Genomic DNA, 16162 nt, shown 5'->3' with positions numbered 1-16162 from the left:
TTCCACTCCAGCGAAGCGGGGAGAATCCGGCTGGGCTGACAGAGACGCCACACCGCGCCTGGGGAGCGGGCGCTCTTTCTGGGCGGGGGGCGGACCGCCCTGCCACACCGAGCGCGCCCTGGAACCCCAGGGCGAGGCCGGGGATGCGTGCTCCCGCCCCTCCGCGGCCTCGGGCGGCCAGCCGCAGTTTCACCGGCGGATTCTGGAAGGACTCCCGGTGGCGGACGAGCCCCGGCGGCATAGCGGAGGAGGGACCCGTGTGCGCGCGAACTAGGGGGCGGGGGGAAGCGGGCTTGTATATATCACACATCGATGACCGCGCACTTGTCCCTCGGGTCAACAGCCTGTCACTCTTGGGGGGAGTGACTTCCTTCTCCTGCGCTCCAAGCCTACCTCCTTTCGGGCAGTAAACGCTATCCAAAGACCCATCAGGAGGGTTAGAGGAGCTTGGAGTCAGGCTGCCAGTTTGAATGCCGTCTCTGTCCCTTAATAGTTGCGTGACTTTGGGCAAATCTCTTAACTTCCCAGAGCCCCAGTGCTCCCTCTGTGAAATGAAAATAATGATGGGCTTTACCTCTTTGAATTGCAGTTGAGATCTGGTGTGATGGTGTATGTAAAGCATTCAACACAGGGCCTGGCACACTGTAAGCCCTGAATAAAATGCTATTGATTGCATTTTTAGCTCCTTCCATGGTGAGGGGATCACTCTAACCAGGGCTCAGCTGTGCTTAAAAAGTCCTATCTCACCACCCCTGAGTTGACATCCTCTTGTCCCTGTCCTCCTCCCGGCTCAGGTGGGGTTAATCAATCCCAGCTTTGGGAGGGAAGAAAGGAAAGGGGCTAGAGGGTCATCTTTTAGCAGCAGCTAGTGGCCTCTGAATGGCAGAGCCCTCCAGAGTAGACTGGATACAGGAGGGTGAGAGAAGCAGTGGAGCAACATGAACTGGGCTTCATATAATGTGACAAATATTTTGATGGAAGCAGACGCCTTTTAGTTTATGCAACATAAACACTTTACTGCACTTGAGGACAAGGATTGCCTCATACAATCTGATGGAGAAAAGAGTTAGAAGCTCAGGAGGCTGGTGGCAGGGAAGGAGGGTGTGGAGCCAAGGGGCTGGGTGAGATCAACCCCTCTTGGAAGCTGGGAAAGGGGGCGTCACCAGCCAGGGACATGTCTATACTGGTCAGAATGGAGAAATTACCTGGGGTGCCCACTTTCTCAGTGCCCCAATTTCCCCCTTGTCTAAAAGCAGGGAGAAAGGAATTGATCAGAGTAAGATGGAGGAGTCCCTGGCCCCATCCCCAGGAAAAAGCAGCCTGACCTGGCCTGGAGCGCAGGGAGGAAGAAGTAGAGGTTAAGGAGGTATGGGTAGACGATCCTGCTCCTCCTGGGGTAAGGCGGTCCCGGGAACATCCAGGTCCCCCCCCCCCAAAAAAAAGAGGAGGGAGCAGCTGCGGTTAGTACTTGGAATTCTGTGGGCACCCTGACAGGCGTACCGGCCCACCTCCATCTCCCAAACAGGCGATCTGAGAGACCTGAGTGTGGACTCGCCCCATCGACGCCCTCCTGCCTTCCCCTCTTCTCCCCGCTCATAACACGCTTCCTTGTCCTTCCTTCTTGCTCCTCTCTTCGTCCTCCTCTCAATCTCTCTTTGTGCCCTGAAGACCGAGGCGCCCTACTGCAGCCCCCGCCTCCTGCGGGCAGTGGCCCCTCGCGCCTCTCTCTGCTCTAGGTTTTCTTCATACCAGACCCTCGAAGCCTCTCCTCTCCTAGTCACCCTCGGCGCTCTCTAGTTCTCCCTAGGGCTCCCTCTTCTACTAGTTCTTTGGTTCCTACTCGCCCCTTCTCTAGGGGAGCCTCTTCTGCGTCCCGGACTCTAGCCCCCTCTCTATCTCCAACGCTCAGTCTCTTGCTCGCCTTGGGTCTCGCGGCTCCAGCCCTCTACCCGGCGGCCCCGCCCCGAGCCCCGCCCCTCTAAGTGGGCGGAGCCACACCTCTCACAACCCAATTAGGCGCCGGCCCAGCCTTCAGCCCCACCCCTCGCGGCGCAGAGTGGGCGGGGCTGGACCGCGCGGAGGGGGCGGTGGTTCCAGCACCGGGAGGCGGGAGGAATCGGCAGCAGGCGGCTGCCGCTGCGCTCGCTCAGTTCGGCCGCGCAGCGGGAGGGAGGCGCGAGGCAGGAGCCGGCGGCTGGGCTCGGCAGCGCATCCAGCGCAGCGCGGCGCCCCGGGCCCGGCCCCATGCCCGCAGTCCAGCTGGACCGCCCTTGAGCGCGGGCACCTCGCCCGTGCCCCCTGCCGCCGGCACCATTGCCCCGACGGCGCGGCCGGGCGGCCCGGCGCTCCCCAGGCTCCGCGCCGGCCGGAAGACGCTGCTGGCGGCCGCCGCGGGCGTGGTGATGCTGCTGGTGCTGGTGGTGCTCATCCCCGTGCTGGTGAGCTCGGGAGGCCCGGATGGCCACTATGAGATGCTGGGCACCTGCCGCATGGTGTGTGACCCCTACCCCGCGCGGGGCCCCGGCGCCGGCGCGCGGCCCGACGGCGGCGACGCCCTGAGCGAGCAGAGCGGCGCGCCCCCGCCCTCCACGCTGGTGCAGGGCCCCCAGGGGAAGCCGGGACGCACAGGCAAGCCGGGCCCCCCTGGGCCCCCCGGGGACCCAGGTCCTCCGGGTCCTGTAGGGCCACCTGGGGAGAAGGGTGAGCCGGGCAAGACCGGCCCTCCCGGGCTGCCAGGCGCGGGGGGCAGCGGCGCCATCAGCACGGCCACCTACACCACGGTGCCGCGCGTGGCCTTCTACGCCGGCCTCAAGAATCCTCACGAGGGTTACGAGGTGCTCAAGTTCGACGACGTGGTCACCAACCTCGGCAACAACTACGACGCGACCAGTGGCAAGTTTACGTGCAATATTCCCGGCACCTACTTTTTCACCTACCACGTCCTCATGCGCGGCGGCGACGGCACCAGTATGTGGGCGGACCTCTGCAAGAACGGCCAGGTGGGCCCGCCGGGGGCATGGGGCTGGCCTGGGGGCAGGGCACCCAGGGAGCCCGGGGCCCACGGGTACGGACGGGCGCAGACGGAGACCCGGAGCGGCTTAGACATTACAGGCGGGGATGATCCAGGCTAGCGGGCACCCCTGATTCCTCGGCTTCTGGGCGCCAGCTCCAAGGCAAGTGCTGCTGGGCACCTGCGGCACGGAAATGCGGGAAATAACATCCAACTAATAATCAGAGCGCAGGCCGCGCGGACTGGCCCTTGGGGGCTTGGCCCGTGGGAAACAGCATCTCAGAGCTAGGATTCTGGTTGATACCAGCTAGTGGTGAGGGGCCGAATCAGGATGGGCTCTGGGGAAAGGCAGCGTCTGCGCCCGCGGGCGCTTGGGCGCACCGCTAGGCGCGCAAGCGGAGAAGGCGAGCTGTAGGAGATGTTTTGCGCACAAAGGCAAAGGGAGCCAAGCGCACAAAGCCTTAGCTACAATACATCCCCCGCCCTTAGGAAGGGACCATTGGGCAGATCTGCCACCCTCTGCAAAACCCGGGACTGCGCGGCCCCTTCCCACTGTGTCAGAGCTAAGCGCCCAAAAAGATGGCCAGAAGGGAAAAGTTTTTCCTTCTGAGGCAGGACAAAGAGGTGGAAACTCCCCTTCCTCTTTGCCTCTCAGCTGCAATTCCTGATTCCTGCGGTGTCAGGGCATCCTCTTCCTTCCCTATCCCCATCGGAGAGACCAGAGCGGAAGGCACCAAGCTCACGAGGTCTTTGGTACCTGGGACCAGCGATGTCTGGTGTTCTCCTTGGAACTGCTGCCCCAGGACCAATCTTGACCTAACCCTGCCCCAGGGTGGCAGTTTTACCGAGCTCCCTTCACTTTGGTTCCCCCTCCCTTCCCAGAGCTCCCAGACCACAGGTGACCTGGGGCCCCTGCAGTAGTCAAGCAGAGCATCCTTGTGGAAGCAGGTGCCTGTGTGGATCAGAACTAAAGCTTTAGTGGGAGTTGGGAGGAAATCTCCTGTGACTGAGACCCAAGGTCCTGCTGGAACCCTCCCACTGCAGCACTTCTTGAGGTGGACCCCATTTAGGGGTGGGGAAGGGACAGGCCTTAGAGTCAGCTAAAAGCCTGCCAGGTGCTTGTAAGTCTGCCCCTCTCCTCCCTCCCTTGCCTGCTCTCCCTCTTGTTTCTGCCTCTCCCCTTCCTCTTCCTCTTTCTCCCCTCTCCCCATCTCTTGTGCTTGCCTCTCTCCTCTGTCTACCAGTCTGATCTGTCTCTCCGTTGGTTTCTGGTCCCCCACCTCTGTGTTTAATCCCTCTCTTTATTCCTTGGGTTTCTCTCTCCCACTTGTGTCTGTCAGGCTTTCTGTGTCTCTCCTCTTTGTCCTTCATTCTTGACCAAATGGGAGGCCCCAGTATCCAGTGAGGACTCTCTCTGCAGACAGCCCCACAATTCCCCTTATTAATCACCAATAAGGGATTCAACAGTGTCACCTTCATCAGTGAAATTTCTTCCTTTCCCAAAGAAAGTTTGGGCTGGCACCAAGTTGAGGTTTCAGGGGGCTTGGACCACAGCTTGCCTGGATAGGGAGGTGGTCACCAGGCCACCAGTGGGCCCTACTGTGCTACTCAAGAGGGTGCCGCAGGGCCCCAGAGGTGAGACAAGAGGAGGCCCCAAAGATGGTGGGTGCTTGGGGCTTGGGGCAGGTGTACTTGCTTCAGTCAGTGGGAGGTGAAACCGACTCAAAAGGCTCTTCCTACCCCTTTAGTAGGGGCAGGGCACTGGCAGAGCCTGACAAGGAGGTGGCACCACAGGCTGGTAGAAGAAAGGAGGTGACTTTAACCAGGGGTTTCAGAGATCCAATATTTTAACAATTACTCAGACCATTTCCTGCCCCCCTCCCACACACACAAATCCAAGATAAACAGTGGGGTGACAGGCCCTGGACCTCCCCCACACTCTCTGTGACTTCTTCTAGATTGTCCACGAGACTCATTTCCTCTCACTAGTCATTCCATATGACTAGTTCTGAGCTCCGAGTAGGAGCCAGGTTTGGGGTTCCAGGGGTTCAGTCTGCTTGCCCTCCAGGACCACATGGTCTGTGCAGGGGAGACACAATAACACGCCCCTGCCATTATTGTGAGGGAGAGGAGACCGGGACCCCACTGACACTCCTGTCCTCAGATGTGTTGGCTGGAGGGAGTGATTCAGTGGGCCCTAGCTCAGACCAACCTGGTCTGGGGAGAGGATGATGAACCTCGGTCCCCTAGGGGACAAGACACAGCTAGGGAGAAAATGAAAGGTCAAGTTTAGGGAAAGGCCGGCTCAGAGGTGGAACAGGACATACAAGCCAGAATGTCCAGAGATCAAAAATGACAGGGCTGGGCAACGGGTGGAAACAGAAGGGAGGAGCCGGCTCCTCCCACGCCTTCAAGACCAGGGGCAGCCCTGGGCTCTGTGCTTTTCCTTCCTGGCTTCCTGCCTGCAGAGAGACTTCCAGAATTTCCTCTAGAAAGCAGAGCCGCGTCTGGGCCCTGGTCCTTCCCTGGGCAAGATGGAGAAAGCGGGGAGTCAGCACCTTCCTGCCTGGTGCTGGGTCCCTTTCCCTAGGGGTAGCTCTGAGTCATCGCTGCACGGCCAGATGGCAGTAAGGCCGGGTCATTATGACACAAGGACCTGAGGAGCCTGGGGAAGGGACTCGAGGCTGGAGCCAGTGCCCTGAGTGAGATGAGCTCCCTGCGGTTCCTTCTAAGATCCACAGTTCAGATGGTCCCCAGAGGATATGAAACTGATACACCGGGCTAGGGAAGGGGGGCTGTGGGGGGATGGTCAGGGCCTGTGGGAAGGGGAGTATTACAAATGGGCAGGGACTTGGACACCAGAGTCTGAGTGAGGGGGGAGGTGGTGGGGTGTGTAAATTGGGGACTGTGGTACACGAAGACCTGACTGGGGATCGGCCTCTCTGATGAGGGGATATAGCCTCCCTGCCCACCCCCCCTATCTTGCCGCTGTCCTCTCTGGCCTCTAATGCCTTTCACAGGACAGAGCACAGCGCCTGGCACAGTAGGAACTCAGGCATTGTGTGAAAGCACACAGGGGCCAGGCTGGCTGCCCGTGGGAGCCACACCTGCATACCTGAGACCCCAGCTTTGCTCTGGGGGCAGGGGCACATTTCCTGGGTTCTTGGCCCCTACCCCACCCCCACTCCAGACCTCTAATCAGACCAATGCCTCAGTTTCACTTATTGGTAGCCCTTGAGGAGGTGCTTCTCTTGTACCCCCACATGACAAGTCCCAGACTTGCGTTCCCGCTTCTACAACAAAATGAAATCCCCAGACTTCCCCTCGACCCCTGGGAGGGACTGGATGCCTCTACTATTTCCAGTCTTGGGCAGAGAATCAGGACCCCTGGGTTCCATTGCTGGCTCCCCCACCGTCTACGGATGGAAGAGCATTAATTCTCCCTGCTTCCATGGATAATTAGGATAATCACAGCAACAATCATGGTGATGAATAAATAATAAACATAAGCATAACAGTACTGATGCCTGTCACATCACCAGGAGATTCCTGATGACAGATGACTGTATTCTAATGGATCTGGCTATTAAGCAGCACACTGTTTTAATGAGTTAAGGCTAAATTAATCTGGGTAATAAAAATAATTGTTATTAGAAGTAATTTATTAGCAAAGATAATGAAATGCATGTGTAATAATAAATACCACCAGGATTAGGGCCCAGGGAACAATACAGAAGTTGGCTGCTTGTTTTCAGCTCTTTCCTGGTAGCTCAAAGCCCCATCTAGATTAAAAAATTTTTTTCCTTTGCCACCAAAAGGCTTTTACAATGGTGGCAGTGGGTGAGGCAGGATCTCATCCATTTTCTAAACAGAGAAACCGAGCTCCTTAGACGGCGTCCCTCCCTCATTTGATTTCCCCTCACCTTTAGCTGGACCAGGAGTTTTCCCAACTAAGTGCCCCCAAACAATTCCCTCCCAGGTTGGAGGAGAAAAGCTTGAGGGGTGAGAAGGGGCTGAAAAGATCTGGGTTTTCAATGGCAGACTGCACACAAATATGTCAGTCGGGTCCTTACGGTGCAACATTGTTGCTGAGTCAGCAGCTTTGGCACAGCCGACCTACAGTGCTGCCTCCCGATCAGGAGGGGGGATGGGTCCCTCTCCTGATCTGGCTTGGTCCAGCCCTGACTGTCAGCCTTTGGGGGTGCTGCCTTCAGGGAAGGGGCAGGATGGAGAGGGGCTGTTGAGGAGCCTGGCTGAGAGGACCCCATTCAGTGCAGACTCTCTGCCCATCCTCCACTCAGAATATCCAGGAGAGGCCCCAGATCAGAGGGCTCAGGACTTGCGTTGGCCTCAGCGGTTGGAAAGGAATGCCTGGAGAGAATGTGTCCATCATCCCACATCCTCAATATCTTATGATTATAGCTCCCCTCCCCCACCAATGATGTGTCAGGCTTCAAATCCAAAGGCTGGCGCTCCCCTGTCCCTCCTGATGCTCCTGCCTGTCCCTCCCCTATTCCATCAAAACAAGGACCAGCAAGGATATCAGAGCAGACTGAGGATCACAGAGGGATGTAAGGTTTCAGAAGGGATGATTCCTTTCTTCCCATCCACTTCCTTTCTACCACCTTCTACTGCCATAGGGGTGATGCCGCCGGAGGAGCCAGAAGTCCTCTTGGGATGGGGTAATAGTCACAGCTGTAGCTACAACTCCTTGAGGTGGGACGCAGGCCCAGCCTGAGCCTTGGGAGGGGAAATGATTCCCAGGCCTTTCATCTCACTGTTCTTGTGTGAAAGACTCCAGAATGGACTTCAGACAGGGAGTTGACACAGAATGGACCTCATACAAGGAATCCACACAGAAGGTCTCAGTACTAGGGTTGTTGCTTACTAGCAGCCTGGTATTGATCCAGGCCTAGACCTGTAAGGCCAAGGGGCAGTCTCCTGTCCAGCCACTGACATGAGAATGGGTGGATGTGGCTGAAATGTAGGCATCATTATTGCAATAAGGCAGAGGGGGTGGTGGCAGGGCAGGGGGATTTGCTTGGCTGTCTAGTAGTCAAGAATTCATACTCCCATTGCAGGGGGCATGGATTCGATCCTGGGTTGGGGAACTAAGATTTCATGCCACACGACCAAAAAAAAATTATATATATATAATTTTAAAAAGGAGAGAGAAAAGAATGATGAGAGGGGATGGCCTTCCATCCCTTGGGGGTCCAGAGAATTCCTCTCTGCAAGCAAGAGTTCCAGGCTGGGGATTCCTGGAGACACCGCTGAGGTCCTCAATGGGCCAGACAGAGAGTGGGGCTTCCCTAGTGGCTCAGATGGTAAAGAATCTGCCTGAAATGCAAGAGACCCAGGTTCGATCCCTGAGTTGGGAAGATGCCCTGGAGAAGGGAATAGCTACCCACTCCAGAATTCTTGCCTAGAGAAATCCCTGGACAGAAGAGCCTGGCAGGCTACAGTCTGTGGGGTCACAAAGAGGCAGACACGACTGAGTGGCTAACACTTCAGTGGGCCAGACAGTGAGACCTAGGGGAGTTAAGGAAGCCGATTACACTGAATTACACTGACAGTTCAGACCCAGATTACACCTGCCCTAGAAATCCAAGGCTCCTCTCTAACCCCCTCCCAAAACACAAAGTTAGGATTGCAAAAGGGCAGTGCTGGGATGATGGGAGGAAAGCAGGCTGACAGCCCTGATGGTGCCGCAGGTGGGGCTCTGGGACCCTTCAGATTCTCTCCCTGCCTTCCCTCTGACAATCCCCCTCCCTCCCGGACCCCACTTCTCTCCCTTCTCCTCCCCTACCCTCTCACACATACCCTTACTCTCCTAACGGCCCAACCCCCACAGGTGCGGGCCAGCGCCATCGCCCAGGACGCAGACCAGAACTACGACTACGCTAGCAATAGCGTGATCCTGCACCTGGATGCGGGGGACGAGGTTTTCATCAAACTGGATGGGGGCAAAGCGCACGGAGGCAACAGCAACAAGTACAGCACCTTCTCCGGCTTCATCATCTACTCTGATTAAGCTCCTCCATCCCCTATTCCCCCTGGGCTCCCCCTCCGGGTGGGGTAAAGGATGACCCATCCTCGCCTACCCCCTCGCAGCCCTCCCGGCTATGACGCCCCTGGCCCGTCCTCACCACCTTCCGGGCCGCAGCTAGCCCTCCCGCCGGCTCACCGCAGAGCCGGGTCCAGCGCGCCCTGTCCTCGTTCCTCTGGAGGCGGTGTTGACCGTCCCCGCCCCGGCCCGTGCTGTATATTTGTACAGTAAGATTGTTTATTGCCCACCCTACCCACCAGCCCGCCCCAGCAGGGGTGGGGGAGAGGCCTCAGCGGGTTCCTCCCCGTGCTCGGATGCGCTGCCCACCTGCTCTGGGGTAGCGCCGCCTGGGGGAGGGGTTGGTTGGGGGCTGGATGGCTTCCCAGCTACAGCCCTTGGCCGGCTGCTGCCCGTCTGACCAAAGCTATAATAAAACACTTCCACCCCGCTGGCTTTCTGACTGTGCCCTGGAGAGGAGTTGCAGGAGGGGACAGTGAACCCTGCACTCCTCCAGATGGGGAATGAGTCTACTGGAAGTTTCTCGTGGATCTGGGAAAAGCCAGAGTCAGAGGTGCTCCAGGAAGAGGTGGGCCAAGGGGCCCAAAGCACACCATGGCCCAAGAGGGTCGGGGCAACTGGAATAAGAGGCATAGAAGATAGCCTAGTTACATCATTTTCCAGGGTGGAAAAGCTCCATCTCTTTGACCTTGAAAGTCGCATCAGCATTGCACAGGCACAGCCAGGTTTAAATTAGGAGACCTGGGTTCTGGCCCCAGTGCCACCCTGTAGGATGCTGGCTAAGTCACTCTCTCCTGACTCAGTTCTGGGTTAGTGATAGCAATGAAAGGAACAAGCGTTGTATTAAACGCTGGTTGACCTTGACCCAAGCACTTCACCCCTGGGCCTCAGTTTTCTCATTATAATGAGACGTATCTCACTTGACTGAGGGTTAAAGAGGTATCATGTATGTGCTCAATAAACACAGCTTTTATTATTTATACATCACTTTAAAATTTGCCAAAGGCTTCCTAGTGGCTCAGATGGTAAAGAATCTGCCTGCAATGCGGGAGACTCGGGTTCAATCCCTGGGTCGGGAAGATCCCCTGGAGAATTTCATGGACTGGCAGGCTACAGCCTGTGAGGTGGCAGAGTCCAACACAGTCCGTCCAACACACACTTTCACATACCTGAAGTGAAAGTGACTGACACTTTCTTCTCATTCAAGTCTTCTCATCCAAGTCTTCCAAGAGCACTGGGAGGTTGGATGAGTAGATTTTATTCTTCTTCAAAAGAGGTTAAATAGCTTTTTAAATAAGACACAATCACTACGTTCTTGATTGCACTTGAATTCAAGAAGCCGTTGCTCACTGGAGACGACGCACCAGATCTCTTTGCCTTGTCACTGCCTCCCTCATCCCCTATAACTGGGGCCACGATGGTTGCACACAGGGCATTCCTAAATTATAATAGCTAATACTTAGAGAACATCCACTTTGTGTCTGACACCATATAAGAACTTTATAAATATTATCTCATGGAAATGTGTATGGAGTGGGAGTGGATTGGCAAGGAATACTCCCATGCCCTTTAACATGGATGCTGTTTTATCCATTTCTGATGAGGAAACTGAGGCTCAGAGGATAAATACTTTGTCAGAGTCACAAAGCTAGGAAGGAGCAAACATCAGTATTTGAACCAAAGACCATCCTCTTACCCAGCACACTGTATATCATGAAGATCTGGGGTTTCCAAAGCAGAACCAAGGAAGGGGGGCTTGGATGCAGCCCAGCGCTTCCACTCCAGCGCTGTCCTGTGGAGGCTTGATAGAACTTACAAGCATCTGCCCTGGGCAGCAGCCATGGGGTGAGCCTCTTGGAGAATCCCAAGGCTCTACACTGAGGGAGAGTTCCCATCTGGCTTCCCCCTCCCACCCCCGCACTGGCTCAGCTGGAGAGACAGGAAGGAGGGGTGGCCTCCCTCCCAGTCAGGCCCCATGTATGGACCCTTGTCATGGCTGGCAGACTTGAATGACTTTCTTTATCCTCTCTCCTCTCCCCTACTTCCCCCTACTGCCAGCTGTGGCCATTTAATAAAATTAGCTTAATACTTGTTCCTTCCCTGTGGGGTCTGGAGATTGAAATCTGCGGGTCCCCACAAACCCAATAAAACCCCTGGCAGGTCTGTCTGGAATGAGAGTTTCCTTGGGAAGCCTGATTAGATTAGCCAGCAACCCCCTCTTCCGCACCCCCCCCCCCCAGTGCCACCCACAGCCTCTTATGATTCTTTAATGGCTGCTCTGGCCCAAAATTATCCAGTCACTGCACCTGGGAGCCTCCTCAGCCCTCTCCCAGAGACCACAGGTACTGGCCTAGGACTCTGCAACAGTGAAAAGCATATTAATCATTTCTGAAGGGAGTGCCTGGCTGGCTGGCTTTTCTTTCTGGTAACTGGCCGATCCTCACGTCACTGTGAGAGATGGGACTAAGATCTCCACATTGCAGATGAGGAAAGCATGGTCTGAAGAAAATCCGTGACTTGTCCATGGTCACACTGCAAGTTTGTGACGCAACTGGGACAGAACTAAAGCCAAGAACTTTTTTTTTTTCTGTGCAGGGAACCGGGAGTGTCTAGCAGTGCCAGCTGTTTGGGGAGCATCTCCCCCATCAGACAGGGGCTCCCCAAGGGCAAAGTCTATTTTTGTACTCCTCAGACTTGGCCAACCTGAGGACAAGACTTCGTCTCTACCCTCAGAATGGGAAACTTGAAGGTGAGACTGTGCCTCCTCCATCAGCCCTGGGGTGGGGGTCCTCAAAGATAGTGTTTTGGGTGAGTTAAGGGCGAGGTGTGTATCCCCAGGGACTGGGGATGGGGGTGCAGTTTCCCAGTTGCAGAGTATGGCTGCCCTGTCAGTGGCTCCAAGGGTAGATGCTGTGCTTTTTCTAACTGGGGCTTTCTGAGACCAGCCCCTGGGACTGGGGGTTCCCTGAAAGCAGGCATGCGTCTCCCCTCTTCCTCAGTCAGGGGTATTTCTGGCACAGAAACATTCCATGAGGCAGGGCTGGCAGGTGGGAAGGAGGTTGGACAGGCAGAATGGCGGTTCCACTCTAGAGGAAGGAAGGAAGACGCCTCCCCAGGCCACCTCCCCTTTAAAAAGATGTGTGATTAATTAATGAATAATCTCCCTGCCAAGGGAGTGTGAGGATGGCAGTGCCCCCGGAGCTCACCCACATGAGAAATGGCAGGCCATCCTGTGCCCAGACGGCTGTCAGCCCTCAGAGTCCGTGCCACCCTGGTTTCTGGGGTCATGGGGAGCAGAGCAGGCAGCAGGAGCCCACTGCTGGGGGCTACCCTAATTGGATGACTTTGCAGGAAGGCCAGGCAGGTGTGCTCAGCTCTCCACTTCAGCTTGCTACAAACACATCTGCCAGGGTGAGGTCTAGGGGTTAATTGCCTCCCGCCTCACTCCTGGTAACCGATATTTCATTTACTGCTCGGAGGGGAAGCTGCCCAGAGAATCAATCGTGGACAAGCGTCCAGGAGACAGGAGAGCCTCGGAGGCATGGGAGCTGTTTCCCGGAGGATCTCAGCACCAGAAGAGGAGGCAGGAGGCAAGGACCAATTGCTCAAGGCTACTCTGGGGCTCAACCACATTCTGCTGACCCTGACAACAGCTCCAGGACTCCCGTGAGCTGGGAGAAAACCCCAGGGGTCCAGAGGCTGTGCCACTTCACCTAACTGTGTTGTTTCCTCTGCTGTGGTCCTTTCTGCATGTACTTATCCAGGTGCCCCCATAAGCAGTAGCAGGTTAGATGCTGTTAATAAGGTTATTTTCACAAGCGGTGAAGGTATATTTGAAAAGCGGAACTGGAGGTGTGAGCTCCTCGCTCCCTTCCAGGTAACAAACCTTAAAATCCTACAAATGAAGTGATAATAAAGTGGAAGTGAAAAGTCTACACATGTTTGGGACTGGGAGGGCGTGAAAGGGTTATTGAGAGGTGGCAGCTGGGGGGCTGACAGAAAAGGGACCAGAGGGCTCGCCACCCCTGTGCTTTTCACATGCTCCCTATTTGCCCCATCTGCCAAAACTGAGAATCAAAGCCACTGAATGGGTAACTCCCATTACACAGCTGGAGAAACTGAGACCCAGAGAGAAACTCCAGGTTGCTCAGGCTGGTTAAGGGCAGTGCTAGAACCTAAGACAGCAGGACTCAACAGACATGCAGAAACTGGAGTTAGAAAAACTGGGCTCAAGTCCTGGCTATGTTTGTGTTTAAGGAAAAGACATTCACTTTTCTGAGCCTCAGTTTCTCCATCTGAAAAACGGGCCTAATTAAAATATCACCCCTTGCATTAGAAGAACAGAGTTTCAGCCACTGGATGACTGGGGAAGTCCCATGAGAAACTATTTGTATGTTATAAAGCAAAATTCTTTTCTCTTGACCTCTGTGATCCATTTGTCAAACAAGCTCACTTCCCCTTCAGACCTCAGCTTCATGTCACTTCCTTCTGACATCCTCAGATATTTCCATTATAGCCCATCTCTCACGTCATTGTAAGTCCTTGTTTAATAGGGTGATTTCTCCATAGACTACGTGCTCTGTGAGTGTAGGAGGTGGGTGTTTATCAACTTCCCTATCTTCTTAGCCCACTTGTCTCATATTAATAAATACTTGTTGAATGAATGATTATAAGAACCCCCATTACCACTTCATTGAATGTCTGCAAGTTACTTTACGTATACTATTTCTAATCCCTGTAACAAGCTAAATATTATATTCTTTTTTAAAAAATAACTACAGAAACGGAGGCTCTGAGAGGCTAACTGACTTGCCCCAAAAGATCAAGCAAGTAAGTGTCCCCTTTCCACTGCCCATAGGAGGACCAGCCTTGGCTCCTTGCCTCACTATGACTCACCTCATCGTCTCCAGCTAATTGTCAGGGGCAGAATAGGACCAGGAAAGACTTGGCTACAGGGCATAAAAGGCTCCTATTCCACTGGTGGTTCCTGAGGACCCCAAGCCTTCAACCATACTCCAAACCTCTGTTAAAATCATATCCCTGTGAAGAGGGAGGGTATCCTTAAGTTGGAAGTCATTCCTTATTTTTTTAGGCTGCACCATGTGGCTTATGGCATTTTAGTTCCCCAACCAGGGATGGAACCTAGATCCATGGCAGTGAAAGCCCTAGTCTTATCCACTGGACCACGAGGGAATTCCCTGAAAGTCTACCATCTTGATCCCAAAAGAAAGGCAATGCCAAAGAATGCTTAAACTACTGCACAATTGCATTCATCTCACACGCTGGTAAAGTAATGCTCAAAATTCTCCAAGCCAGGCTTCAACAATACGTGAACTGTGAACTTCCAGATGTTCAAGCTGGTTTTAGAAAAGACAGAGGAACCAGAGATCAAATTGCCAACATCCACTGGATCATCGAAAAACCAAGAGAGTTCCAGAAAAACATCTATTTCTGCTTTATTGACTATGCCAAAGCCTTTGACTATGTGGATCACAATAAACTGTGGAAAATCCTGAAAGAGATGGGAATGCCAGACCACCTGACCTGCCTTCTGAGAAATCTATATGCAGGTCAGGAAGCAACAGAACTGGACATGGAACAACAGACTGGTTCCAAATAGGAAAAGGAGTACGTCAAGGCTGTATATTGTCACCCTGCTTATTTAACTTATATGCAGAGTACAGCATGAGAAACGCTGGGCTGGAAGAAGCACAAGCTGGAATCAAGATTGCCAGGAGAAATATCAATAACCTCAGATATGCAGATGACACTACCCTTATGGCAGAAAGTGAAGAACTAAAGAGCCTCTTGATGAAAGTGAAAGAGGAAAGTGAAAAAGTTGGCTTAAAGCTCAACATTCAGAAAACTAAGATCATGGCATCTGGTCCCATCAATTCATGGGAAATAGATGGAGAAACAGTGAAAACAGTGACAGACTTTATTTCGAGGGGCTCCAAAATCACTGCGGATGATAACTGCAGCCATGAAATTAAAAGACGCTTACTCTTTGGAAGGAAAGTTATGACCAACCTAGACAGCATATTAAAAAGCAGAGACATTACTTTGCCAACAAAGGTCCGTCTAGTCAAGGCTATGGTTTTCCCAGTAGTCATGTATGGATGTGAGAGTTGGACTATAAAGAAAACTGAGCACTGAAGAATTGATGCTTTTGAACTGTGGTGTTGGAGAAGACTCTTGAGAGTCCCTTGGACTGCAAGGGGATCCAACCAGTCCATCCTAAAGGAGATCAGTCCTGAGTGTTCATTGGAAGGACTGATGTTGAAGCTGAAACTTCAATACTTTGGCTACCTGATGCAAAGAGCTGACTCATTGGAAAAGACCCTGATGCTGGCAGGGACTGGGGGCAGGAGGAGAAGGGGACGACAGAGGATGAGATGGTTGGATGGCATCACGGACTCAATGGACATGAGTTTGGGTGAACTCTGGGAGTTGGTGATGGACAGGGAGGCCTGGCGTGCTGTGGTCCGTGGGGTCGCAAAGAGTCGGACACGACTGAGCAACTGAACTGAACTGAACTGAACCATCTTCATAGTAGACCTGTTAGGGAACTACGTCTTTTGCTTTCTTGCATGACTCGACCTGCTTATGGTCCTGTGTCGGGGTAGATCAGACTAATGAAAGGGTGGAGCAACTGGCTCCTAACAGCCACCACTGCTTCATCCTAATCAGACTAGATAGCTATCCCCTTATATATGATGAGGCTTAAGATGGTTTTCCATCCATGCTCTTCTGATAAGTCGGAAGGGCAGGATATTTGTCCCATTTTATAGATGAGAAAGAAGCAGCCAGAGAAACGGAAGTGACTTCCACAGTCTCAGCACTAATTGATGATTCTGTCACTAGGATTGGAATCAGACTTCCTGACTCCAGGGCAAGTCTCTCTCTTCGACCTCCACAAACCCCGGGGTTGGGGATCAGCCTGAGTGTGGCCCACCAGAATCCAAGTAGCTGGCCGCTGTGGAGGATGGAGACAGTGCTGCCCAGAGGTGCCCTAAAGTGTGCTACTCATACTCAACAGTATGTCCATGATAATCCTGACACTGATAAAGCCAAGTGGGCCATTC

General features: G+C 54.0%; 1 protein-coding gene across 1 annotated transcript; it reads left to right on the top strand.

Moving 5' to 3' along the window:
- The first annotated feature begins 2114 nt into the window (after window positions 1-2114).
- On the top strand, window positions 2115-9510 carry C1QL1 (complement C1q like 1). The gene is made up of 2 exons (XM_019980477.2): window positions 2115-2999; window positions 8865-9510. Exons 1-2 carry the CDS (start codon window positions 2403-2405, stop codon window positions 9042-9044), a joined length of 777 nt encoding a protein of 258 aa, XP_019836036.2. The 5' UTR covers window positions 2115-2402; the 3' UTR covers window positions 9045-9510.
- The last annotated feature ends 6652 nt before the right edge of the window (window positions 9511-16162 follow it).

The sequence above is a fragment of the Bos indicus genome, chromosome 19 (genome assembly GCF_029378745.1).
Source record: "Bos indicus isolate NIAB-ARS_2022 breed Sahiwal x Tharparkar chromosome 19, NIAB-ARS_B.indTharparkar_mat_pri_1.0, whole genome shotgun sequence".
NCBI classification, from domain to species: domain Eukaryota; kingdom Metazoa; phylum Chordata; class Mammalia; order Artiodactyla; family Bovidae; genus Bos; species Bos indicus.
Note: the sequence above shows the minus strand (reverse complement) of the source record. Positions and strands in the feature narration are given on the sequence as shown.

Excerpts from the sequence above, each read along its gene's own strand:
- C1QL1 (XM_019980477.2), top strand. The coding sequence starts at position 2,403 with ATGCTGCTGGTGCTGGTGGTGCTCATCCCCGTGCTGGTGAGCTCGGGA. Across the intron at positions 3,000-8,864 it reads ACCTCTGCAAGAACGGCCAG|GTGCGGGCCAGCGCCATCGC; the intron begins GTGGGCCCGCCG and ends CAACCCCCACAG.